General features: G+C 46.4%; 1 protein-coding gene across 1 annotated transcript in view; it reads left to right on the forward strand.

Annotated features, from left to right (window-relative positions):
- Positions 1-26,883, forward strand: part of CELF5 (CUGBP Elav-like family member 5) — an 80,648-nt gene that overhangs the window by 39,484 nt on the left and 14,281 nt on the right. The window contains exons 3-7 of the mRNA XM_087952778.1: positions 10,496-10,544; positions 20,121-20,249; positions 22,763-22,842; positions 25,143-25,289; positions 26,664-26,805. Of these exons, the coding sequence (XP_087808904.1) occupies positions 10,496-10,544; positions 20,121-20,249; positions 22,763-22,842; positions 25,143-25,289; positions 26,664-26,805 (547 nt within the window). The remainder of the gene's footprint in view (positions 1-10,495; positions 10,545-20,120; positions 20,250-22,762; positions 22,843-25,142; positions 25,290-26,663; positions 26,806-26,883) is intronic.

Genomic DNA, 26,883 nt, shown 5'->3' on the forward strand with positions numbered 1-26,883 from the left:
CCAGGGGTGGGATTCAAATTTTGTAACAACCGGTTCTGTGGGCGTGGCTAGGTGGGCCTTGCTAGGTGGGCGTGGTCATGTGACTGGGTGGGCGTGGCTTCTACTTTTTTTGCAGCGCAAACCACCATTTTGGGGCCTTCTGGGCCTCAGGGAAGCCTCCTGGGCGAAGCAATAAGTAAGCGAGGGCGATCCCAGCACAGCTGATCATAGGAACAGCTGATCGTTGGGAGGAGAAAAAAAAGATATACCTTAAGGAGCGACTGGGCGGGGAAGAATGCAGTCAGTAATGTTGGGCATGCACGAAATGTTGCACATGCGCAATAGGAACTGACTGGTCGGAGAGGGGTGGGGCCAGCCAGGGGCACAATTTGCCGGTTCTCCGAACTGCGCAGAATCATGACAACCGGTTCTATAGAACCAGTCCGAACCGGTAGAATCCCACCCCTGGTTCTGACCAGTTCTGGAGAACCGGTAGTGGAAATTTTGAGTAATTTGGAGAACTGGCAAATCCCACCTCTGACTGGCCCTGCCCCCATCTCTTGTCCACCTCCCATTGAGTCCCAGCTGATCAGCTGGGTCTCCTTTGGTTGCCCTGCACAGGAGAACAGAGCTGGAAAGCAGGTTAGTGGGGTAGGGAGGGAATGCGGATTTTGCACTAACCTTCCCCTGCCATGCCCAGCAAGTCACACCCACCAAGCCAAGCCACACCCATCAAGCCACACCAACAGAACCAGTAGTAAAAAATTTTTAATCCCACCACTCCCTAATATGTACCATTTTCAGCGAATTGACCACTCTGGGAGTTTTATAGTATATAGATAGATTATCAGGTGTCCCTTTTAGCTAATACAGGTAATCCTCAACTTACAGCCAAAGATAAATCCTTTTTTTGGAGACTCTTAATTCCCAGTAATCTAGTTTACCTTACTTGTTGTAGTATCTTCAAATAAATAAGAAAGTATCCAAAAATAATAATAATGCAGAAACAAGGATCGTTTCACTGAATTCAAAAGTCTTGTAATACAGTCTTGGCTAACAACAGTTCATTTAGTGACCATTCGAAGTTTCAATGGCACTGAAAAAAGGGACTTACGACCGTTTTTCACCCTTATGACCGTTGCAGCGTCCCCGTGGTCGCGTAATCAAAATTCAGACCCTTGGCAACCGACTCACATTTACGATGCTTGCAGAGCTCTGGGGGTCACGTGATTCCCCTTTTGCGAACTTCCAACAAGCCAAGTCAATGGGGGAAGCCAGATTCACTTAACAACCGCATTACTCACTTAGTGACTGCACTGATTCGCTTAAACCACTGCGGCGAGAAAGATTGTGAGTGTGGACCAAGGCTCCATTTTAACGCCCGTCTCGCTTAGCCGCGGAACTTTTGGGGCTCGGGTGTGTGGTCGTAAGCCGAGGACTACCTTTGTACGGCTGGTGTGATCCCAAGTTGTGTCTTTCAGACTGGTGATGTGAAGGAATGTAGAGCGGATGTTGTGGAAAATATGAATGAGTCATTGAGCAGAGAGGAGAGATTATTGCACCATCTACTGACTGAAGCAAGCATGAAAATAAATTCAAAATCACTCCATCCTGATTTTCCTTAACATAATGTAGGATGGTGTTCTCATCTAGGCTTCCACAAAAGCACGAAGCCGACTCCTCGTCCCGATCCATCCTGATGTCCGTATGTTTTTGGGCCTTCAGTTTCCCCTCCACCACCTGCAACCCTGGGCAAGAGTGACAGATGTTTTACAGGTGGTCCTCGACTTACCACCACTCATTTAGTGACTGTTTGAAGCTGCTATAGCCCTGGAAAAAGTGACTTGCAACTGGTCCTCGCATTGATGACTTTCTTCTGACCAAGGCTTCCTCAGACCGTAATTAAGCGCACGCTTAGTTAAAACAACTCTTGTTTTATTTCAGTGCTGGGAATTGATAACAGATAATCAGAGTTGGAAGGGACCTTGTAGGTCATCTAGTCCAACCCCCTGCCCAAGCACGAGACCCTACACCATTTCTGACGAATGGCAGTCCAATCTCTTCTTGAAAGCCTCCAGGGATGAAGCTCCCACAACTTCCGAGGGAAATTTCTGTTCCATGGGTTGATTTTACTCCCTGTCAGAAAGTTTCTCCTTATTTCCAGGTTAAATCTCTCCTTGATCAGTTTCCATCCGCTATTCCTTGTCTGGCCTACAGGTGCTTTAGAAAATAGCTTGACCCCTTCTTCCTCCCTGTGGCAGCCCCTCAAATATTGGAAGACTGCTATCCTGTCTCCCCTGGTCCTTCTCTTCTCTAGACTAGTCAAGCCCAGTTCCTGCAACCTTTCTTCATATGTCCCCTAATCATCCTGGTTGCTCTTCTCTGCACTTTTTCTAAAGTCTCAACCTCTTTTTTATAGTGTGGTGAACAAAACTGAATGCAGTACTCTAGGTGTGGTCTTACTAAGGCTTTATAGAGTGGTATTAGTTCCTCCCTTGATCTCAATTGTATCCCTCTGTTAATACAATTTAGGATTGCATTGGCTGTTTTGGCTGCTGCTGCACACGGCTGGCTCCTATTTAGCTGGTTGTCTACTAAGACTCCAAGATCCCCCTCACAGCTACTGCTATTGAACCTGGTTTCATCCAGTCTATATGTGTACTTTTGGTTTTTCTTACCTAAGTGTAGGGCTTTCCTTTTCCCTTCATTGAATTTCATTTTGTTAGATACGGTCCAGTGTTCTAGTCTGTCAAGATCCATTACATTCATTCCCAGCCCATAATGAGTTCCGAACAGTCCCTCGAGATAAGCACCCACCTTTCTCTCCTTTGAATTGCTGCCAACAACAAAAGTGCCAAATGAATTATAAAAACCCAACCAAAGTACAAAGTCCACACAGAGCTTCAAGGATTAATCCGAACAGAGAGAACGACTTTGCTTCCTGCAAAGGTTTCTCTACCTTTGCCTGTCCTTTTTCCCTTAGGGGAGGGGCAATCACCTCCCAACCTTACTCCCAAGTTGCCCCTTTTGTCTCAGCTGCTCTTGCCTTCTGGCAGCTCTGCGCACATGGTTCCTCAGCCTCAATGCTGCCAGACTCCGGAGGCTCCAGAATCAGCACCCCACTCCCAGATGGTCCTGGCCCCATCTCTGCATCAGATGCAGGACCCTCGTCCGAGTCCTCCCCAGACTCCCGGACTGGTCTTTGTTCTTCCACACTGTCCGATTCCGTCTGCACAGGCTGCCGGCAAACCACAACAGACTCTTGCGGCATCCCCATGGTCACGTGATCAAAGTTTGGGCCCTTGGCAACCAGCATGTTAGAGCATCCACACGATCACATGATCAAAAGCCAGGCCCATGGCAACCGACGTGTATTTTCTGACCGTTGCCCTGTCCTGTGGTCACGCGATCCCCAACTGTGACCTTCCCAGCAGCTTCCAACAAGCAAAGTCAATGGGGAAAGCCGGATTCCGCTTCACAATTCGTTTAACAACTGCAGCGATTCACTTTGCGACCATGGCCCAAAAGCCAACAAAGTCTCCTACGACTCTCTTAACCGCCGCTTAGCTGTGGAAACGCTGCTGGTCCAAATTGTCGTAAATCGAGGACCATATCTGTAGCCTCGAGCCTTTGAGGGAGGACGCGCCAATGTTCACATGTGTCAATGTTCACACACACACACATACCACCAAGGCAATCCAAGGATGGGGTTGATTCGACGTGTGTAAACGCTGCATCCCATACCAGTCAAAAACCGCTTTGCAAATTTGAAAAATTCGCAAAAACCAGACATTATAAAACAAAACCCAAAACAAACCGAGAAGGGGATTTGCAAACTGATATTGTCCCGGATCAAATCTGAGTCTGTGACCCCCCCCCTCTTTCACCCTTCCCCACCCCTCCCCATCACACACACACACAGACACACACACACACACCTCCAGAGAAAAAAGCTCCCCCCTCCCTGAGAAAATCCAGTTGCCACGGCAACCCACAAATGTCAGGCCCTGTGTGGTGCATAGCTGTTGCTAAGGTAACCGTTTCTCTTTTTGGGGTTTTGAAGACACAGAAAGTGAGGCCTTCTCGAAGAGATGTGGGTTTGGTTTTGGGTGGCGGGGAGAAGCCCAGCAATTTTGAGGAAAGGAGGGAAGGATGGAAAGGGGGCCTAAAGGAGCCATTTTGCCTCCAACCAAGGAGGTACATGCATTGTATCCTTAATGGAAGGAAGGAAAGAAAGAAACAGGGGGGAGAGAGAGAGAGAGAGAGAGAGAGAGAGAGAGAGAGAGAGAGAGAGAGAGAGAAAAGAAAGAAAAGAAAAGAAAGAAAGAAAGAAAGAAAGAAAGAAAGAAAAAGAAAGAAAGAAAGAAAGAAAGAAAGAAAGAAAGAAAGAAAGAAAGAAAGAAAGAAAGAAAGGGGAAGGGAGGGAGGGAAAGAGAGAAAGAAAGAAAGAGAAAGAAAAAGAATGAAGGAAGGAAAGAAAGAAAGAGAAAGAAAGAAAGGGAGGGAGGGAGAAAGAAAGAGGGAGGGAGAGAAGGAGAAAGAAAGAGAAGGAAGAGAGAGAGAGAAAGTGGGAGGGAGACAGAGAGAGAAAGAAAGAAAAGGGAGAGAGAGAGAGAGAGAGAGAGAGAAAAAGAAAGAAAGAAAGAGAGAAGGGAAGGGGGAGGGAAAGAGAGAAAGAAAGAAAGAGAAAGAAAAAGAATGAAGGAAGGAAAGAAAGAGAAAGAAAGGGAGGGAGAGAGAAAGAAAGAGGGAGGGAGAGAAGGAGAAAGAAAGAAAGAGAAGGAAGAGAGAGAGAGAGAAAAAGTGGGAGGGAGACAGAGAGAGAAAGAAAGAAAAGAGAGAGGGTGGGAGAGAGAGAGAGAGAGAGAGAGAGAGAGAAAGAAAGAAAGAAAGAAAGAAAGAAAGAAAGAAAGAAAGAAAGAAAGAAAGAAAGAAAGAAAGAAAGAAAGGGGAAGGGAGGGAGGGAAAGAGAGAAAGAAAGAAAGAAAGAAAGAAAAGAATGAAGGAAGGAAAGAAAGAGAAAGAAAGGGAGGAAGGGAGGGAGAGAGAAAGAAAGAGGGAGGGAGAGAAGGAGAAAGAAAGAAAGAGAAGGAAGAGAGAGAGAGAAAAAGTGGGAGGGAGACAGAGAGAGAGAAAGAAAAGAGAGAGGGTGGGAGAGAGAGAAAGAAAGAAAGAAAAGAGAAAGGGAGGGGGAGAGAGAAAAAAAAGGAAAGAAAGAAAGAACTAATCAGAAACATTATTATGAGTTGTTTCTCTTTAAAGAGATCCCTCTTACTTACTCACCCCATTTTATCCCTGAATAAAATGCTTCTTTTCATTTTCCTTTGAGGATAATAGCCCAAAATGCCATCATTATTAAGGATGCCTATCCAGTTCATTAGACACCAGACATCTCAGGGACCAGTGTGCATAAATGCGTTGGTTTCTGTATATCAAGAGTGCATAGTGGCACCCGCAAACAGATGTATGTGTCAAGCAAAACTAGGAGAAGCTTTAAAAGCCCCAAAATACAGAGACGGGAAGCCTAAACCTTTAAATCTTTGCAATCAATCAATCAATCAATCAAAGAAACAATCTGTTGATTGTTTCTTTGATTGATTGATTGATTGATTGCAAAGATTTAAAGGTGGCCTGATTCAATTAACTCTCCGGAAGAAAAACGCCATTACAGGTAATCCTCAATTTACGATTGCAACTGAGCCCAGAATTTACGTTGCTAAACAAGACATTTGTTAAGCGAATTTTGCCACATTTTATGAGCTTTCTTGCCAAACTTGTTAAGTGAATCCCTGCCGTTATTCAGTTAGTGACGTGATTGTTTTAAGCGAATCTCACTTGCTTGGCAGAAGGTCCCAAATGATCTCGGGACACGGCAACGGTCGTAAGTTACAGGTAGCCCTCGACTTATGGCCACAATTGAGCCCAACACTTCTGTGGTTCACTGAGAAATTTGCTAAGTGAGTTTTGACCCATTTTACAACCTTTCTTCCACCGTTGTTAAGTGAATCACTGAAGTCGATAAGCTAGCCACACGGTCATTAAGTGAATCTGGCTTCCCCATTGAGTTTGCTTGTCAGAAGGTCACAAAAGGGGATCGCGTGACCCCAGGACACTGCAATGGTCATAAATATGAGTCAGTTGCCAAGCATCTGAATTATGATCCCATGATGATGCGGATGCTACAATGGTCATAAATGTGAAAAACAGTCATAAGTCCATTGTAACTTTGAACGGTCACTAAATGAACTGTTGTAAATCGTGGAGTATCTGTATTAAGGATGTCTCCAAGAGTTGTATTATAATAACAACCTAAACCACTGTTTCTCCATCTCCGCTGCTTTGAGATGGGTGGACTTTAACTCCCAGAATTCTCCCAGTTGGAGGAATTCTGGGAATTGAAGTCCCCAAGCCTTAAACCAGGGGTCTTCAAACTTGACAGCTTTAAGACTTGTGGACTTCAACTCCCAGAATTCCTTCTCCAGTCATGTTAACTCAGGAATTCTGTGAGTTGAAGTCCACAAGTCTTAAACTTGCCAAGTTTGAAGACGCTTGCCTTAAAGCATGCTGCCTAGAGCATTCTGGGAGTGGAAGTCCACATCTCTGGAAGTATGCTGGCTGGGGAATTCTGGGAGTTGAAGTCCACCCATCTTAAAATAGCACTTAGACTTATATACCGCTTTATAGTGCTTTACAGCCCTCTCAAAGTGGTTTACAGTCTCAGCATACTGTCCCCAACAATTTGGGTCCTCATTTTACCCACCTCAGAAGGATGGAAGGCTGAGTCAACCTTCTGCTGACAATCGGCTGTTCAAATCCCACCGGGCTCAAAGGTTGACTCAGACTTCCATCCTCCTGAGGTGGGTAAAATGAGGACCCGGATTGTTGGGGGCAATTTGCTGACTCTGTAAAACTGCTTAGAGAGGGCTGTAAAGCACTATAAAGCAGTATATAAGTCTAAGTGCTATTCCTATGTCTCTAGTCTAACAAAAAGAAAGACTAGGAATGACATGATAGCAGTTTCCAATGTTTGAGGGGGGGCTGCCACAAAGAAGAGGAGGTCAACTCCTCTTCAAAGCCCCTGAAGGCAGAGCAAGACGCAATGGATGAAAACTAATCAAGGAGAGAAGCAACTTAGAACTAAGGAGGAATTTCCTGACTGAGAGAACAATTAACCAGTGGAACCAATTGTGGCATTCAGCCGGTTCGCAACGGATCAGGCAAACCGGTAGCAAGGATTTGGCATGGGTCGCCGAACCAGTAGTAAGTTCTGCCTGGCCACGCCCCCGACCCGGTTGCCCTCCCGCCTGATGCTCGCTCACTCCGCCCGCCTGAGGTTCGCCTAAGGTATTTCTTTCTTTTTTCCCCCCTCCCGACAATCAGCTGTACATACGATCAGCTGTGCCGGGATTCCGGCGGCTGTTCCATCATTGGAGGTTTTTGAGAGATTGGGCAACCATATGTCTGAAATGGCACTATAGGGTTTCCTGCCTAAACAGGGGGTTGGACTTGAAGACCTCCAGGGTCCCTTCCAGCTCTGTTATTCTGGTATTCTAAAATCCAGCGTTGGCTTCCATCGATGGTCAGCGGGACGATCATAGCTTATATGTCATTCCAGTTATTGTAGGAGCAGACACATCCCAGCCTCTCAGCATCTGGTCTGTTTTGTCAACTCAAAAATATTTCTCTGGTCTTTTAGAGTTGCCAGCAGAAAGAGAATGGGGGAAGCAGTGCATTCCTTAGATAATTTCTAAGCGACCGAAGCTTCTGGCGCACAAGATTATTACTGGAGTACATGATTGATGACTCCCGGCTATGGACGTGTCTCATTGGAGAATATACATCCAAGGGGTGTAGGGAAGACCAGGGTCAAAGGTGAAATGAATGGTGTGTCTCAGAGTCAGCTATACCCAGGTATAGCACTGGCATGTTCACTCCTCATAAATATTCTTTAAACTCTGAGAGATGCGGGTAGAGGCGCATGATTTAAACAGGGGTGGATGCTGGAGCCCTGACAGAATAATAGAGTTGGAAGGGACGTTGGAGGCCTTCCAGTCCAACCCCCTGTTTAAGCAGGAGATTCTATACCGTTTCAGACAAGTGGCTGTCCAGTCTCTTCTTAAACAACCTCCAGTGATGGAGCACCCACAACTTCTGAAGGCCAGCTGTTCCACTGGTTAATTGTTCTCACCGGTAGAAAGTTTCTCCTTAATTCCATGTTGCTTCTCTCCTTGGTTAGTTTCCATCCATTGTTTCTTGCTTTTTGGTGCTTTGAAAAATAGTTTTGACTCGTCTTTGTAGGAGCCCCTCAAATATTCCAAGACCTTCACAGCTGCTCTATCTGGTATTAGCCTGTGATATATTTCTTGACAGCCGGTTCCTTCACTCCTGTTGGTTGCTCCTCAAAGACAAGAAGCTCTCTAACCACTTCACTAGCTTCATTGTCAATTCCAAGGCCGGTTGCCGCCGGTGTTGTCACTCATCCTGCTTTTTCCTTGCACTTCTTGACTTTTCAGCACTACGGCTTCGAGATCATTTGCATTTTCAACTCCCCAAGGAGGGAGAGGGGGGAGAATCAACGAGAGAGAGTCGTGTCTGTCTTTAAAAACACATATATGACCACGTGGGCCGAACCGCTTGACTTTTCCTCACACGTGGCCTGACTGCCAAATTTTAAAATTTAATATGGCCGAGATGATTCTGCCTCCTCCAAATTACTGGATTGTACATGAATGCTAAACATTTTTCCCCCTCCTCTCTCCAGTAAAATGACTGTTCCTCTCTTCTTTATTCCCTTGAACCAAATTGTGTCATTAAGTCACAATAAAATGTCTTTGGCCCTTCCTTCCTTCCTTCCTTCCTTCCTTCCTTCCTTCCTTCCTTCCTTCCTTCCTTCCTTCCTTCCTTCCTTCCTCCCTCCCTCCCTCCCTCCCTCCCTCCCTCCCTTGTTTCCTCCTTCCCCTCTTCCCCTCCTCCTCCTCCTTCCTCCTTCTCCCCCAACCTTACTTACTCCTCCTATCCCTACACTTTTCCTTCCTTCTTTCCTTCCTTCCTTCTTCTTTCCCCCTTCCCCGTTTCTCCTTCCCCTCTTCCCCTCCTCCTTCTCCCCATGTTATTCCTCCTATCCCTATACTTTTCCTTCTTTCTTTCCTTCCTTCTTCTTCCCCTCTTCCCCCTTTCTCCTCCCCTCTTCCCCTCCTTTCTTCCTTCTCCTCCTCCTTCTCCCCCATGTTACACCTCCACCTCCAAAACTACACTTTTCCTTCCCCCTTCCTCCTTCCCCTCTTTCCCTCCTCCTTCTTCCTTCTTTCCCCACCCTTACTCCTCCTATCCCTCCCTCCCTCCTTCCTTCTTTCTTTCCCTCCTTCCCTCTAAATTTAGTTTCATAAAAGGTGAAAGATAAGTGAAATCCAGACTCTATGGCCAGATACTTCACCCAGTTAAGGAAGATGTCCCTTTACCGATGACCAGACTAATGAGCAAATCAACAATCATCTAGTGGTTTCCTGTGAATTCCTGGAAGGAATTGTAAACGCATAACATCTTATGGCTATTGCAAAAATACGAGTTTGCTTAGGAAATGCTAAACTCCGTTCGAATCAAATCAAATTCTTCCTTGCTATATTCCTAGACCAGCACACAAAACTCAGCTTTCTCAGCGTGGAGTTGCACAATTGCATGTGGCGGCTTAATTTTGGTGCCAGGATTTTAATGTCTATGGTTGTAACGGATATATATGTACTGCGCGAGATCAATCAAATAAACAAGGAACAGAATAACGGAACTGGAAGGGACCTTGGAGGTCTTCTAGTCCAACCCCCTGCTCAAGCAGGAGACACTTTCCCATTTCACACAGATGGTTACCCAGACTCTTCTTAAAAACTTCCAGGGTTGGAGCATTCACAACATCTAGAGGCAAGTTTTTCTCACGGTCAGGACATTTCTCCTTATTTTTGGCAACGGTTTGCTTTCCCGAGGTCTTGCCATTTCGTTCCCCAAAGTTTTGTTACCAGGCTAAGTAACCAAAAGCAGGACTTGGATAGAAAATGTCTTGCCCTAATCTTTACCTTAGCTAAAGAGTTTTTCGCTTAATTTTACCTCAGAGAGCAAACCACTGTCGAAATCAAAAACCTACAAATATTATTCTGTTATTTCAAAAAATGTCTCCTTATTTCTAGGTCGGATTTCTCCTTGATGGGTTTCCCTCCGTTGCTTCATGCTCTGCTTTCAGGTGCTTCTGCAGAATAGGTTGACACCACCACCCCCTGCGCTGCCCCCCTCTTCTTTGCGGCAGCCGCAATAAATGGAGCGAACCGACGGGAGGTGTGGAACGGAGTATCCTGCAACGGGGCAGTAGAAGCCTGGAACTATTCTGGAAATTCTGACCCATAGTGTTTTATTTCGGGCGCCAATTGCTCCTGCTATCCTTCTCACAAATTACCAAAAAAATAATAATAATAATCACTTGCTTAGCCTTTCTGTAGCACTGCGACATCTAACCTTTGCCATTTCTCTGCAGATGGCCCGGCCGATCCAGGTGAAACCTGCTGACAGCGAGAGCCGTGGAGGTAGTTGTCATCTCGCCTTATTTTTTGTTGGATCAGCCTGTTGGGGGTGGGTGAGGAAACTACTTCTGTCAGGTCTCCTAAACTCTGATTTGCAAAGTTCGGGCACCTACTGTGGCATGCAGGAGACGGAAATCTATGTATATTTCCAGCATAGCTCTGGAACGTCTCGAGCAATTTCAACCAAACTTGGTACACAGATTACTTACTTTCTGGAAACAAATACTGCGGGGGTAGGACACTCCTAACATCCCTCAGGGTGTGTGTTCAAGATACAGCCTATTGTGCCTTCAAATGACTTCTACTGTACTGCCATAAAATGGCTTCTACTGCACAGCGCTGTGGAGTTGCCATGGTAACGGTTTCACAGTACTCCACAAGGGGGCACTCTCTGCTAAGGGGGGAAAAATCCAACATTACAAATTATGTTTGTTTCAGGTTGCCGAAATCAGGGCTTTTCCTGTCTAATATAGGATTAAGATAAACAAATACCTGGGCAACATCGGGTTATCAGCTAGTGTAATATAAAGTGAAAGAAATTTGGGTCGGATCGAGATAGAAATGAAAGGAAGTGGGTAGATTAGATCTGAACATATTCAAATTGAAATTTAGTCATTGACGGGAGGGCCGAGAGAAAGAGTGACGTCTCAGGCTGAGTCAAAATTGCTCAACAGGGAGATGGGCAACATGTAAATAAATAAAATAAAATTCAAGTGGTCCTCGAGTTATGGCCACAATTAAGCCCAAAATTTCCATTGCTAAGTGAGACAGTTGTTAAGTGAGTTTTGCCCCATTTTACGACCTTTCTTGCCACAGTTGTTAAGTGAATCATCACAGTTGTTAAGTTAGTAACAAGGTTGTTAAGTGAATCTGGCTTTCCTATGGATTTGCTGGTCAGAAGGTCACAAAAGGGGATCACGTGACCCCAGGACACCACAACGGTCATAAATATGAGCCAGTTTGCCAAACATCTGAATTTTGATCATATGACCATGGGGATGCTGCAGTGGTCATAAGTGTGAGAAATGGTCATACGTCACTTTTTTCCAGTGGCGTTGTAACTTTGAACGGGTCACTAAATGAATGAATCACTATTAAGTCGAGGACTTCCTATTACCGTGATGGTGAACCTATGGCATGCATACCACAGGTGGGACGCAGAGCCATTTGTGCCAGCATGTGAGCCGCAGGCAAACTTACCTCACTGCGCATGCGTGCGCCTCACAGCAGATTTTTCAGCCTCCCAGAGGCTTGAGGAAAGCCTCTGCAGCCCCAAAAATAGGCCCGTTTTGTCACTTCCTGTATTTCCAGAAATACAGGAAGTGATGAAACGGGCCTATTTTTTGGGCTGCAGAGGCTGCAGAGGCTTTCCTCAAGCCTCTGGGAGGCCAAAAATGCGCAGGGCGCATGGGTGGGAGGTGCATTGCCTTCTGGGTGCTGGCACGCGAGCACGTGAGCGCCCGAGCGCAAGCACGCACACAATTTTTGGCCCAGGAGCCCAAAAAGGTTAGCCACCACTGTCCTAGAAGATAAGATAATAAAATAATAAAATAAGGTAAGATAAAATAATTAAATTACATTAATTTTTTTTAAAAAATTGGATGCATATTTGTCCCAAAGGGTATTTTATAAACCCAGGTCTTCTGATGTTTAAACCAAGTTTTGTAATGAATCTGGTTCGTTCGAAGCCACCAAAGGTGATTTATTCCATAAACCTTGGTTAAAATTTGATTTGGCAGGCTGCGCAAAGGCAAGCCTCTCATCCTGCTTTAGGCCTAAAAGCCAGCTGGGAGACGTCAGGCCAGTCTCTCTTTCTCAGCCCAACCCACCTCACAGGGTTGTTGTTGTGGGGAAATAGGAGGATATGTTTGCTGCCTTTAGTTATTTTGTAAAAATAATAAAGGCGGATACAAACAAATAAATAAATATTCCAGCTGGACATTGTCCCGGGAGCTTTTCGAAGGAGAAAAATGTCAGTTTGTGATTTAAAATCCTCTGGGTACTTCACCCCTATCCCAACGTTGCCAAGAAGGATCCAGATTGTGTACTTCCTTCCTTCCTTCCTCCTTTGCCTGCCTGCCTCCCACTCCCCTCCATCAGGTCTGCCTTGCCTGTCCCTGGCATACCGACAACACCCTCATGTTCAAATATAAAATATAGCTTTTCTGAAGCTTTAGATACACATTTTTCTCGCTCCCTTGGGTTTCCCCGTTCCTGGCTGCCTTAACTTGCTGTTGGCCACGCACGGCTCACCCTGTTCTATTTAGCTCACCTGACCTGCAATCCAACCTAAAACACACAAAATAGAAATAGTGACAATCCCTTTCAGAATATTAAAGGCCCAAATGTTACTGGGAGACGTGGATCAGAAGTCCTTGAGATGGGATATTTGGGGAATTTTGAAATTCTGCGCTGCGTGTGTCTCCCCAAAATGGCTGCCAAGAGAGGGGGTGGCCGGCCTGTCAGCTGTCCCAACCTGGTCAGTTAGAAAAGAAAGACTCTCGAATCCATTGTTAAGGAAAGTACACTTTACTAAAGCCAAGTGGTTACAGGGTTGCAAAACCAGATCTGAAGTTTTGTGCCCAAAGCAGAGTAGCAAAACCGGATCTGAAGTTTCGCGCCCAAATCATCTGGTTAACTTTCCCCTTCTCCCTGCCTTTCCTTTGGTTATCTTAAAGGGCCCAATTACATTCAGACCAATTGTTTTGGTAACAATCCCTGGCTTGGTGGGATGAATGGTCTCACATCCCGTTCCATGATGCTGGAATGGCCCGAGGCTCTCCACGGGATGTTCGAAAAGTCATTTCAATTCCCCTCATCCCGACCTCCCCTTTACTTCCGGCAGCTCCCTCCCGCCATTGCTTTGGCAGAGTGCCATTTGGCGAAGTATGGCTGGCAAGTAGCAGGAGGACAGTCCTGACGTTTTAACTGCACCGTCACCGGGTTCATTACTCTGCTGATGGGGAAAGGCCCGATGTATTTAGACGTACATCCCATTTGTGTAGTGGAATGCGGTCTGGATTCCCCAGAAGGGAAAGACTCCATTCCAAAGGAGCGCAAGAGAGCGAAGTTTAGATAGTTTGTGTGGGAGAAAGAGGGTGTAGATAGCTCCTCTCTAACAGTTCCCAGGTAGTCTTCAGCTCACCACTGCAATGGGACCTGCCCATTACGGTCACAAGTCAGGACAGTTGTTAACAAAAGCGACGATGTGGTTGCCGTGCTTAACCACCTCATCCCTTTGTTCCCTGATATGGTCATTAAATACAGGTAGTCTTTGACTTGACAAATTTCTGTTGCCAAGTAGTTGTTAAATGAGTTTTCTCCCCACTTTACGACCTTTCTTATCACGGTTGTTAAGTGAAACACTTCAATTGTTAAGCTAGTTACATGGTTGTTAAGTGAATCTGGCTTCCCCGTTGACTTTGCTTGTCAGAAGGTCGCCAAAGGGGACGCCGCAACCGTCATAAATATGAACTTTGCTCACCCGATTACAGGGAACGCTGCAACAGCCATTAAGTGGGAAAGACGGTCGAGTCCTTTTTTTTTTTTCCAGTGCCGTTGCAACTTTGAACGGTCACTAAACAAATGGGCGAGGACTACCTGTAGCTTTCGGGGTGGTCTGTCATCACTTTCGACAAGTCCCTAAGCACGACAAGTCGTAAGTCGAGGACTCGCTGTATAGATTTAACGGTGGAAGCAGTTTGCCCCAGCTGCGAAAGATTTCTGTTTGCTGATAAGGAACAAGGAAAGAAAATGTTTAGGAGAAACGCGATGTGACTTTCTCAGTTTTTGCAGCCTGACGATTTGCTTAGAGCAGGGGTCCCCAAAGGTGGTGGAATTCAATTTTTTTTACTACCGGTTCTGTAAGGCGTAGCTAGGTGGGCGTGGCTAGGTGGGCATGGCCCTGTGACTGGGTGGGCGTGGCTTTTTTTTGCAGCAACCCCACCCCCATTTTGGGGTCTTCTGGGCCTTGGGGAAGCCTCCTGGGGGGCGTTTTTGCTCCCAAAAGGCTTCCCTGAGGCCCAGGAAGGGAAAAAATGGATCGAGGAGGGCAGGGTGGAGCTGGGGCCTCACGTCCCATGTTACAACCTGCCTTGCCACAGTTGTTAAGTGAATCACTGTAGTTCTTAAATTAGGAGTACGGCTGTTAAATGAATCTGGCTTGCTTCACTGTCAGAAGGTCGCAAAAGGGGAACCACACGACCCCTGGAACACTGCGACCATCGTAATTGTGAATCACTTTGCCAAGTGTCTGCATTTTGATCGCGAGACCGTAGGGACGCGTGGAAAAGCAGAGCCGTTTTTTTCCAGAGCCGTTGTAACTTTGAACGGTCGCTAAATGAGCTGTTGTAAGTCGAGGACTACCTGTAGTTCCTAGCTATTTATCAAAGCTGATTGATAAATAAGAAGATCGAAGTTGGAAGAGGAGGAGGAGAAAGAGAAAGAGGAGAAGGATATTGAGGTTGGGGAAGAAATGGAGAGATCCAACTTAGCACCATGGACAGCTCCACATGAAATTCAGGCTGGAGAATCCTATGAGCCGGATCTTTGTTGTATTTAACAGAGGGATACAATCGAGATCAAGGGAAGTACTAATACCACTCTATAAAGCCTTAGTAAGACCACACCTAGAGTACTGCCTCCAGTTTTGGTCACCACATTATAAAAAAGATGTTGAGACTCTAGAAAAAGTACAGAGAAGAGCAACCAGGATGGTTTGGGGACTGGAGGCTAAAACATACGATGAACGGTTGCAGGAACTGAGCCTGGCTAGTCTAGTGAAGAGAAGGACCAGGGGAGACAGGAGAGCAGTCTTCCAATATTTGAGGGGCTGCCACAGGGAGGAAGAAGGGGTCAAACTATTTTCTAAAGCTCCTATAGGCCAGACGAGGAATAATGGATGGAAACTGATCAAGGAGAAATTTAACCTGGAAACAAGGAGAAACTTTCTGACAGTGAGAATAATCCACCCATGGAACAGAAGTTGCCTTTGGAAGTTGTGGGAGCTTCATCACTGGAGGCTTTCAAGAAGAGATTGGACGGCCATTTGTCAGAAATGGTGTGGGGTCTCCTACTTGAACAGGGGGTTGGACTAGATGACCTACAAGATCCCTTCCAACTCTGATTATCTGTATCTGTATCTGTATCTGATCTTGATTTCAATAGTAGAGAATATTTGTAGCTTGGATTCGAGCTTGTGTTCTCTGAGCTTGGTTGTTTTCTTGCAGATGTCTCATGACCTGACTAGGTAACATCATCAGTGCTAGAAGGGAGTAGGATTTGCAGGGGGGGAGGAGGACAACGACTGTGGAGTTCTTTGTGGTCTCTGAGCTTGGTTTTTTTCTTGCAGACGTTTTATCACCCAACTAGGTAACATCATCAAGTGGAAAGGAAATTCATTCCCAATGATCAGGGTAATTGGCCCAAACCACTTTCATGCCTAAGGCAGGACTAGAACTCACCATCTCCTGGGGATTGGTTCAAAATGACCCAGCCAGCTTTCATGCCTAAGGCAGGACTAGAACTCACCATCTCCTGGGGATTGGTTCAAAATGACCCAGCCAGCTTTCATGACTAAGGCGGGACTAGAACTCACCATCTTCTGGGGATTGCTTCAAAATCACCCAGACAGCTTTCATGACTAAGGCGGGACTAGAACTCACCATCTCCTGGGGATTGGTCCAAAATCAGCTTTCATGACTAAGGCGGGACTAGAACTCAACATGTCCTGGTGATTGGTTCAAAATCACCCAGTCAGCTTTCATGACTAAGGCGGGACTAGAACTCACCATCTCCTGGGGATTGGTTCAAAATCACCCAGCCAGCTTTCATGCCTAAGGCAGGACTAGAACTCACCATCTCCTGGGGATTGGTCCAAAATCACCCAGCCAGCTTTCATGACTAAGGCGGGACTAGAACTCACCATCTCCTGGGGATTGCTTCAAAATCACCCAGCGCTTTCATGACTAAGGCGGGAACTCACCATCTCCTGGGGATTGGTCCAAAATCAGCTTTCATGTCCTGGTGATTGGTTCTCACCCAGTCAGCTTTCATGACTAAGGCGGACTAGAACTCACCATCTCCTGGGGATTGGTCCAAAATCCCCAGCCTGCTTTCATGCCTAAGGCAGGACTAGAACTCACCATCTCCTGGGGATTGGTCCAAAATCACCCAGACAGCTTTCATGACTAAGGCGGGACTAGAACTCAACATGTCCTGGGGATTGGTTCAAAATCACCCAGTCAGCTTTCAGACTCGGGACTAGAACTCACCATCTCCTGGGGATTGGTCAAAATCACCCAGCCAGCTTTCATGCCTAAGGCGGGACTAGAACTCACCATCTCCTGGGGATTGGTCCAAAATCACCCAGACAGCTTTCATGACTAAGGCGGGACTAGAACTCAACATGTCCTGGTGATTGGTTCAAAATCACCCAGTCAGCTTTCATGACTAAGGCGGGACTAGAACTCACCATCTCCTGGGATTGGTCCAAAATCACCCAGCCAGCTTTCATGACTAAGGCGGGACTAGAACTCACCATCTCCTGGGGATTGGTTCAAAATCACCCAGTCAGCTTTCATGACTAAGGCGGCTAGAACTCACCATCTCCTGGGGATTGGTCTAGCCAGCCATGCTCAGGACTAGAACACCATCTCCTGGGATTGGTCCAAATCCCAGCCAGCCTCCAAGTGCAGGACTAGAACTCACCATCTCCTGGGATTGGTCCAAAATCACCCAGCCAGCTTTCATTGGCAGGACTCCAAAAAAATCACCCAGCCAGCTTTCATGACTAAGGCGGGACTAGAACTCACCATCTCCTGGGGATTGGTCCAAAATCACCCAGCCAGCTTTCATGCCTAAGGCGGGACTAGAACTCACCATCTCCTGGGGATTGGTTCAAAATCACCCAGCCAGCTTTCATGACTAAGGCGGGACTAGAACTCACCATCTTCTGGGGATTGGCTGAAAGTCACACACATCTCTTTCCTGCCTATGGCAGGGCTAGAACTTACAAACACCTGCTTTCTAAGCCTGCCCCTAAACCACTATACCAAACTGGCTCTGATTCTTCCTTGCTCACAGGAAGAAGTACCATGTGGCCTTTCAGATGCTCTGCCATGGTAGAAAATTTGAATTCAGGCGATTCCTATGTATTAGACAAGCACAAACACCTGCCATCTAAAACCTCAAACAGGGAAGTCAGTGAAGGGTCCTTGGTGCTGCTCTCTGAGCTTGCTGGTTTCCTTGCAGAGGTTTCATTGGCCAAACTAGGTAACATCATCAGTGCCACTAGCACTAGCACTTCATTAGGAAAGTCAGCATATTAAATCCTACCAAGTATCTCATGCATCTTTGTGTGTGAATCAGTCCTGTTGATTCACAGGAGGCTATTATTAGTTTTGTAAATTACACAGATGGTTTTCTGGGAGGATAAAATTTGGGGATGACTGGCTAGTTCCTTCCTTCCTTCCTTCCTTCCTTCCTTCCTTCCTTCCTTCCTTCCTTCCTTCCTTCCTTCTTTCCTTCCTTCCTTCCTTCCTTCTACTTCCTTCCTTTTCTTCTTTCTACGTCCCTCGTTTCTTCCTCCTTCCTTTCTTCCTCCTTTGTCCTTTTCTTCCTTCTACTTTCTTCTTCCTTCCCTCCTTCCTTCAACCTTCCTTCCTCCCTCTCTCTCTCCTTCCTCCTTCCTCTTTCCTTCCTTCCTTCCTTCCTTCCTTCCTTCCTTCCTTCCTTCCTTCCTTCCTTCCTTCCTTCCTTCCTCCTTCCTCCTTCCTTCCTTCCTTCCTTCCCTTCCTTCCTTCCTCCTTCCTTCCTTCTTCCTTCCTCCTCTATCCTCCTTCCTTCCTTCTTTTTCTTTCTCTTTCCTTTTTTGGGTCTTTCCATTTGTAATCTTCTTCCCCGAGAAAGTATTTTCAGACAATTGTATTCTCCAACACTCTCCATAAATTGCTTCTGAGCCTTGTCAGGTTGCATTACTCTCCCTTTTAAGCAAATCCTTCTGATCCTGTCGTTTACAATAAGGAGGCTTCTCATGAAGCCATTCAGAGGCTCTGAATGGATTTGCACAATCTTGGCAGGCCTCACCATCCAGGGCCCTCCGAGATCTCCCTTTTGGGTTATGTGACATTTTACACTTAATCCTTCTGCATTCCGGATGACCCCTCGGTTTGCAAAAGCTTGACTTCCCTCGTGAGTGGTCACGTGCATTGAACAATTGGCTTCAATCTTGCCGTGAGTAACGTTCGGAGCTCCTTGTTAGCAAAGCCAAAAGCAGAAATCCAAAGGGGTTGGAAAAACAAAAGTCACTTTATTAATACAACACAGCAAGAGGATTTAGCAGGTGGCTGTAGTTTGATTGGAGACTCGGCTTTTACAAAGCCTTAAGTAGTTAATCATCACAGGAAAAAATGTGTCCCTTAACAGATAACAGATAATCAGAGTTGGAAGGGACCTTGTAGGTCATCTAGTCCAACCCCCTGCCCAAGCAGGAGGCCCTACATCATTTCTGACAGATGGGAGTCCAATCTCTTCTTGAAAGTCTCAAGTGATGGTGCTCCCATAAGTTCCGAGGGCAACTTCTGTTTCATGGGTTGATTGTTCTCCCTGTCAGAAAGTTTCTCCTTATTTCCAGGTTGAATTTCTCCTTGTTCAGTTTCCATCCATTATTCCTTGTCTGGCCTTCAGGGGCTTTGGAGAATAGCTTGACCCCTTCCTCCTCTCTGTGGCAGCCCCTCAAATATTGGAAGACTGCTATCCTGTCTCCCCTGGTCCTTCTCTTCTCTAGACTAGTCAGGCCCAGTTCCTGCAACCGTTCTTGATACATTTTAGTCTCCAGTCCCCTAATCATCCTGGTTGCTCTTCTCTGCACTCTTTCTAGAGTCTCAATATCTTTTTATAGTGTGGTGACCAAAACTGGACGTAGTACTCTAGGTGTGGTCTTACTAAGGCTTTATAGAGCGGTATTAGTCCCTCCCTTGATCTTGATTGTATCCCTCTGTTAATGCAAGTTTGGATTGCATTGGCTTTTTTGGCGGCGGCTGCACACGGCTGGCTCCTATTTAGCTGGTTGTCCACTAAGATTCCAAGATCCCTTCTCCCAGTTCCTGCTACTGAGCCTGGTTTCCCCCAGTCTATATGTGTCCTTTTGGTTTTTCTTGCCTAAGTGTAGGACTTTCCTTTTCTCTACATTGAACCTTAAATCAGGGGTCTCCAACCTTAGCAACTTTAAGCCTGGAGGACTTCAACTCCCAGAATTCCCTAGCTGGCTTTCATGCTTAAGGCGGGACTAGAACTCAGTGCCTCCTGGTGATTGGCCCAAAGTCATCTAGCCGAGTTTCGTGGCTAAGGCAGGTTTAGAGCTCTCCGTCTCCTGGTGATTGGCCCAAAGTCACTAAATGAGCTTTCATGGCTTAGGCGGGACTAGAACTCACCGTCTCCTGGTTTCTAGCCTGCTCCCTTCACCGTTACACCAACCTGACTCTCTTGAACTAATCAAAAGGATTTTTTCCCCTTTGTGCCTTTCTCAGTCTCCAGGGACCTACCGAAAGTTGATGGTTCTGTGTTTTTCTTTCCTTCTAGGAGACCGGAAGCTCTTCGTGGGCATGTTGAATAAACAGCAGTCAGAAGAAGACATTCTCTGCCTCTTTGAACCTTTCGGGGTCATCGACGAATGCACAGTGCTCAGAGGTCCAGACGGAAACAGCAAAGGTCAGTCAAGGACCCAGATTGTTGGCGGCAATAGGCAAATCATGCTTACATTACAAACTGTCCAGTTACTGTAAAGCATGAGAGGGCATTAAATAACTCTAAATTCTATCAATAAAGGAGAATATTTGTAGCTTCGGGCTGAAATGAGGGATCCTTGGTGTTCTCTGAGCTGCTTTGTTTCCTTGGAGGACTAGCACTGATGATGTTACCTAGTTAGGACAATGAAATGTCTGCAAGAAAACTAGCAAGCTCAGAGAGTAACAAGCACCCCATAGTCTTTCCTCCTCCTCCTCCTCCTCCTCCTCCTCCTCCTCCTCCTCCTCCTCCTCCTCCTCCTCCTCTTTACCCTCCTCCTCTTCCTCCCCACAAATCTCACCCCCTTCTAGCATTGATGATGTTACCTAGTTTGGGTCAACGGGTTTTTAGTTAGGCTGCAATGGGTTTAACAGCCGGTTTAGTGACCGCATGCACCTGCAGAATTCAAAAAAACCCCAATTTGAACCTCAACAGCTTACCTTCTAGGGCAGTGATGGCTAACCTATGACATGCGTGTCACTCGTGACACGCCGAGGCACTTTGACTGACACGCCTGTTGGTGTGGGGAAAACCTGCACATTTAGAGGCTGCCTGTGCTCTGCTCCAATCCTTGCTCCCTGCTTGTGGCGTGGAGGCGTGGTGTCACCGCTGCCGCGAGATCTTTGCAGCAGAGAACCAGTTTTAACCGCCATAAACTGAGGTTTGTCAGTTTCATTACCTCAGGAACGCTACAAGAGGAAAGGAGATCCATGAGGTTCACAGCCCTGTCAGGTGGCCTTCCGATCCCCACATCCTGCACCTGCAGCCCTGAGACCAGGGAGACGAGTTTCACAGCCCTGTGTGATCACCCCAGCCCAGTCCGTCGTAAACCAAATTATTGATATTTCTCGAAGTGACACACGACCCGAGGAAGGCTACACTTTTTCCCGATTTTTGACACACCAAGCTGAAAAGGTTAGCCATCACTGTTCTAGAGGCAACCCTGGTAAGTAGAACACTGAGGTGTGGAAATCCACTGTGCCAGCTGATTGTCATAACTACCGGTTCGGTTGAACCGCTCCGAATCGGCAGAGCTCACCACTGGTTAGGGTAAAGAAACCTCTGCAAGAAACCAACCAAGCTCAGAGAGCATCAAGGACCCCACAGTCACCTCCTCCTCTTCTTCTTCCTCCTCCTCCTCGCTTTCTTCTCTTCCACAAATCACACCCCCTTCCAGCACTGATGATGTTACCTAGTTAGGATAATGAAACGCCTGCAAGAAATCTAGTAAGTTCAGAGAGCAACAAGGACCCCTCTAAATTCTATTGCTTATTGCTACTCAGTCCAAGGGTGGTTCTTTGGGTGATATAAAAATAAACCTTTGATTATTTTATATTTTATTTTATTGATTTCATTTGATCGTTGTGTTTATACTCCTATTTTATTATTTATCATCTCCTTTTATTTTATGCACGTTTTATTATGATTCCAAACAACACAAATGTTTTTTTTTTTTAAACCCTCCTCTTTTCTTTGGGCTTTACCGGAACCACTCAAGGGTGCCGCCTATTGCTTCATGACGGTGTGGAGGGTGCAAACACTTAGACATATAAAGAGGGTGCTTTGTCACGGAGGAGAAAAGATTTAATTCCTGGGAGCCATCACAGTGTGATTAAAAAAACAACAACAACAACAACCCCATGTGTGCCTGAATCCTACAAGAAAAGAGATGCGGCTTTGAGTGCCTCATTCCCACTTCCATTTTGACTTTTTTGAACCCCCTATTCTGTCCCATGGCCCATCAACAGGGATGGGCTGCTATCGGTTCGCACTGTTCCGGGCAAACCGGTAGCTAATTTTAGGGCCGGTTTGGTGAACCGACAAATTCCCAACCCTGGCTGGCCCCGCCCACCCTGCCCCTCCTCTTCCAGGAGTCCCTTATCACAGGTAAGTGTGGAAGTCCGTTTCCGGCCTCCAGGGAGACTCTGGAGCCCAGGGAGGCTGTTTCCACGCTCCCGGAGTCTCAAGGAAAGCCTCACGATCCTAGGGAGGGCAAAAAACAGCCTCCCCGTGGCCCATTTTTGCTCCCAGGCCAGGGTGGTGCAGAGAACCGGTTGCTAAATTTTTTGAGGCCCATCATGGCCTCTCTCGGCTCTAACAGTGTACTAAAGTGCCCAGGGAACAGTTCTTGCCCAGTCAAAGCCTACACAGAAGTTGTGCGATTCTCTTCTTCCTTTGCATGTAACAGAATAACAAGAGTTGGAAGGGACCTTGGAGGTCTTCTAGTCCAACCCCCTGCTTTGGCAGGAAACCCTATAGTACCATTTCAGACAAAACGGTTGTCCAATCTCTTCTTAAAAACGTCCAGTGTTGGAGCAATCGCAACTTCTGGAGTCAAGTAGTTCCACTGGTTAATTGTTCTCACTGTCAGGAAATTTTCTCTTTAATTCTTGGCTCCTTCTCTACCTTAACCCTGGTTTAATCCTGTCCCTTTCCAGGTTGTGCCTTTGTTAAGTTTTCCTCGCACAACGAAGCCCAAGCAGCCATCCATGCTCTCCACGGCAGCCAAACCATGCCCGTAAGTAAACACCCAAATCTTGTCACAGGTTAGAAGAAGACCCAGATGGATATAATTTAGCACTGTGTCCACCTGGGGTCAGTGGAAATTGAGTAGGGGCAAACTGATTCTCAGTTATCCAGGTCAAAGGTGTTTTTCTTGTTTTCTTCTTTGAAGACATTTCGCTTCTCACCCAAGAAGCTTCTTCAGCTCTGACTTTGTGGGGAACGGAAGGATTTATACTCCTTGCAGACAGCTAGTTATTTGCATACTTTTAGGGGAGTCGTTGAGGCCACTTGGAGGTTTATCTGTGTCCTCAGGGTCACCTGAGTAATGCAAATGAGTGTGGAGCTTTCTTGGCTGCAGGATGTTTTCTGGCCTGGGTCCCTTCCTTGGCGCAGGTTGCTGGGGATAAGTCTATGTTGGCTGCATCTCAAACTGAAGCACAAATTTTAGACAAACCTCCAAGTAGCCTCAGGGAATCTCTCAAAGAATGCAAATGACCAGCTGTCTGCAAGGAGTATAAATCCCCCCCCACCCGTTCCCCACCATTCAGTCAGAGCTGAAGAAGCTTCTTGCGTGGGAAGCGAAATGTCTTCAGGGAAAAATGTTGAGGTAATTCCCCGTTAGGAGAATGAGCGCATGCAGGGAGACGTATTTGAGAGAAGTGTTTGAATAATACACACACAGAACACAGATACACTGTACAGTAAATGTAGGTTTTTACTTCCAGAAACGTTAAGCAAAGTCCAAAACAAGCAGTCCAAAGTCATTCACAGGTAAATCAGTCAGTTTTTCAATCCAGGGATGATCCAATAACAAATTCCAGTGTCAAAAACAGTTCAGTAACAAACTTACATCAAATCCAGAAATAGCAGTCAATTAGGAAAAATGGAGGAACGGCAATACTTTCCAACAGAAGGAAACAGAGATACACTCACACTCTCTTCTGAGACTCAGACTAAAACAACCCAGGTTTCTGGCTCCCTCTTATGGCCGTTTGAGAAACCACACCTAATTACAGTTTTGCATTTTCTTAAAGATACAGTTTTTTTTTAATTAAAAGTTTTTATTGATTTTAACGACAAACAAAAACACAAAAAACATAAAACATAACATAAAAAACATCATCATTCTTCATATATTTACAGACAGTGTATCGGTCTATCCTGGTTTATATATTTCTAACCCAAATACCTGTTAGGTGACTTATATTCCTAACAAAAAAAACAAGAAAAGTTCAGTTGCCTCTTGAAAAAAAAAAGCACCTTTGGGACATCCTACTAAAAAATTGAATGCAATGGGAATTGCAGCGTAGGAATCAGGCTTGTTCTAGGTTTCCAAATGCAGGGGAAATTTGAAAGGGGCACCCAAGATGGGTTGGGCTGAACCCCAGTTTGCGAGCACAGGTAGTCCTCGACTTGCGACAGTTCGCTTGGTGGCCGTTCAAATTTACAACTGCACCAAAAAGTGACCTGTGACCATTCTAGACCACGAGCCACAGTGGTGCAGTGGTTAGAGTTCTGCAGGGCTGCTTCTGCTGACTGCCGGCTGATTGCAATTTGGGAGTTCAAATCCCACCAGGCTCAAGGTTGACTCAGCCTTCTGTCCTTCTGAGGATGGTAAAATAAGGACCCAGATTGTTGGGGGCACCAGGCTGACTCTGTAAACTGCTTAGAGAGGGCTGGAAAGCACTGCGAAGTGCTATCGCTATTATTCATGCTCGCTTAACAGCTGCAGTGATTCGCTTAACAACGGTGGCCAAAAGGTTCGCAAAAGTGGGCGTGACTCACTTAGTGAGGGAAATTCTGGCTCCTGTCGCAGTCGTAAGCCTGTTTGGTTGCAGAATCTTCTGTGCTGTACAACTGAGCAGCCGAACGGCCCCCAGAATCACAGAGTTGGAAGGGTCCTTGGAGGTCATCTAGTCCAACCCCTGCTTAAGCAGGAGCCACACTACCTTCCAGGAAATAACAGAATCACAGAGTTGGAAGGGACCCCGGAGGTCATCTAGCCCAACCCCCTGCTTAAGCAGGAGCCACACTACCATTCCAGGGAAATAACAGAATCACAGAGTTGGAAGGGACCTCGGAGGTCATCTAGTCCAACCCCCTGCTTAAGCAGGAGCCACACTACCGTTCCAGGGAAATAACAGAATCACAGAGTTGGAAGGGGCCTCGGAGGTCATCTCGTCCAGCCCCCTGCTCAAAAAGGAAGACCCTCTACCGTTCTAGATAAAACGGTTGTCCAACCTCTTCTTAAACCACCATCGCCCCAGTTTGTCCACTCTTTTCCCACCCCAAGTTTGCCTTTTTGTCTAGCAGGGTGCTTCTTCCAGCCTCGTGGTGAAGTTCGCGGACACAGACAAGGAGCGGACGCTGCGACGAGTGCAGCAGATGGTGGGGCAGCTTGGCATCCTCACCCCGTCTTTCGCCTTGCCCTTCAGCCCGTACAGCGCCTACGCTCAGGCGGTGAGTATCAATGGGACGCAAGCCCGTTTTCTTCCCATCGGGACTGGGAAACGTGGCAGCTGCCGAAGCAACCGGGATCGTGCAGGCTTGCAGGAGGTGAGTTGGAATGCCTCTGCGCCTGCGCAAAATGCATGTTTGGTGCAGGTGCACACGCAAATTGTGTGCACATTGTGGAAAGGGAACTTCACGAGGACAGTGGTGACACCCAAGCAGGAAAAGCCCAAGGGGAACATCAGGCCAGCCATAGAACAAACTTGCATAGGAAAAGAAATTTAATAAAAAGTATTGAAAGGAGCCCCCTAGACCCTAGAGCCAAGTAATTAAGAAAGCTAGGGAAACAAGGAAAAGAAAACACTTACAGGCCAAATCAGCAAAACAAACAAACAAAAGACACAGAATAAATTACATAGGAAACAGACAGGAGATTGCCAGAAAACAAATAGAAAAAACCCATTATAAAGGTAAAAGAGATTAAGAAAGAACCGATAAGGCAATCAAGCTGCCCCGCAGAGTTTATTTTCCACACCTCGCTAAGTATGCCTTCCGGCGAAAATTAAACTCTGACAGGATTTTAATATCTAAACATTAAACATTAAACACTAAACGAACATTCACACACAAAGGGAGAAAAAAGGTATAAAGAACCAGGAATTCACCATTCAAAGTTAGCTAGCTAGCCCCAGGAACGCAGACTTCTTGCTATCTCTTGCCTTCCTGAAAAAAATAAAAAGATCCAGCTTTCAAGCAGTTGTCTGTATCCTTGCACCGGAGCTCTCCCAGCAGGAAAATCGAATCCTCAGAAGAAAGGCATTTTGACAGCCTTTCAACAACATGCTCACGCACAAACCCACCAAGCCACGCCCACCAAACTGGTGGTCAAACTTTTTGAATCCCACCACTGGCCTGCACGTTAGGCGCACGCATGCGCCAGATCACCCAACTGGTAGTGGGATCCCACGGCTGATTGGATCCTGTGAAATAAATCTTAACAACTGAGGAGGCAAGAAAGGTCATAAAAGGGGGCAAAATTGACTTCACAACCATCTTGCTTAGCAACAGGAATTTTGAGCTCCGTTGTGGTCATAAGTCAAGGACTGCCTGAATTATGTTGAGTTCTGCAATACCTTCTTTGCAAAAGTATTTTTTTTAATTATTTATATGTATTTCTTTCTTTTTTTTTAACAAGTTTTATTCAATTTTTCCAAAACAAAATAAAAAAAGAGTTCTTTTCAGTGTACAACCTAATTCCGTGAAAATTATTTATATGTATTTCTGAATCCTCCCTGTCCCTCGTTGGCCAAAACCAGCCCCTGGAAATCTACCTCATAAGCTTATAGCTGACTTATTCCCCCCCCCCCACCTTCTCTGTGACAGCTGATGCAGCAGCAGACGGTCCTGTCGGCTTCCCAGGGTAGCTTTCTCAGTCCCAGCCTCACTTTCTCGCCATGCCACATCCAGCAGATTGGCACCGTCAGCTTGAACGGCCTGCCCGCTGCTCCAATCACACCAACCTCAGGTAGGGGGCTGCGGAGTTGTTGAATCTGAAAGCGGGTGGGGTGGCAGTGGCCCCGCCCCCCTGAAATGCTGCATGCCA

The sequence above is a fragment of the Notechis scutatus genome, chromosome 1 (assembly GCF_049901735.1).
Source record: "Notechis scutatus isolate UNSWTSFEM ecotype Mainland chromosome 1, rNotScu1.2, whole genome shotgun sequence".
NCBI classification, from domain to species: Eukaryota; Metazoa; Chordata; class Lepidosauria; order Squamata; family Elapidae; genus Notechis; species Notechis scutatus.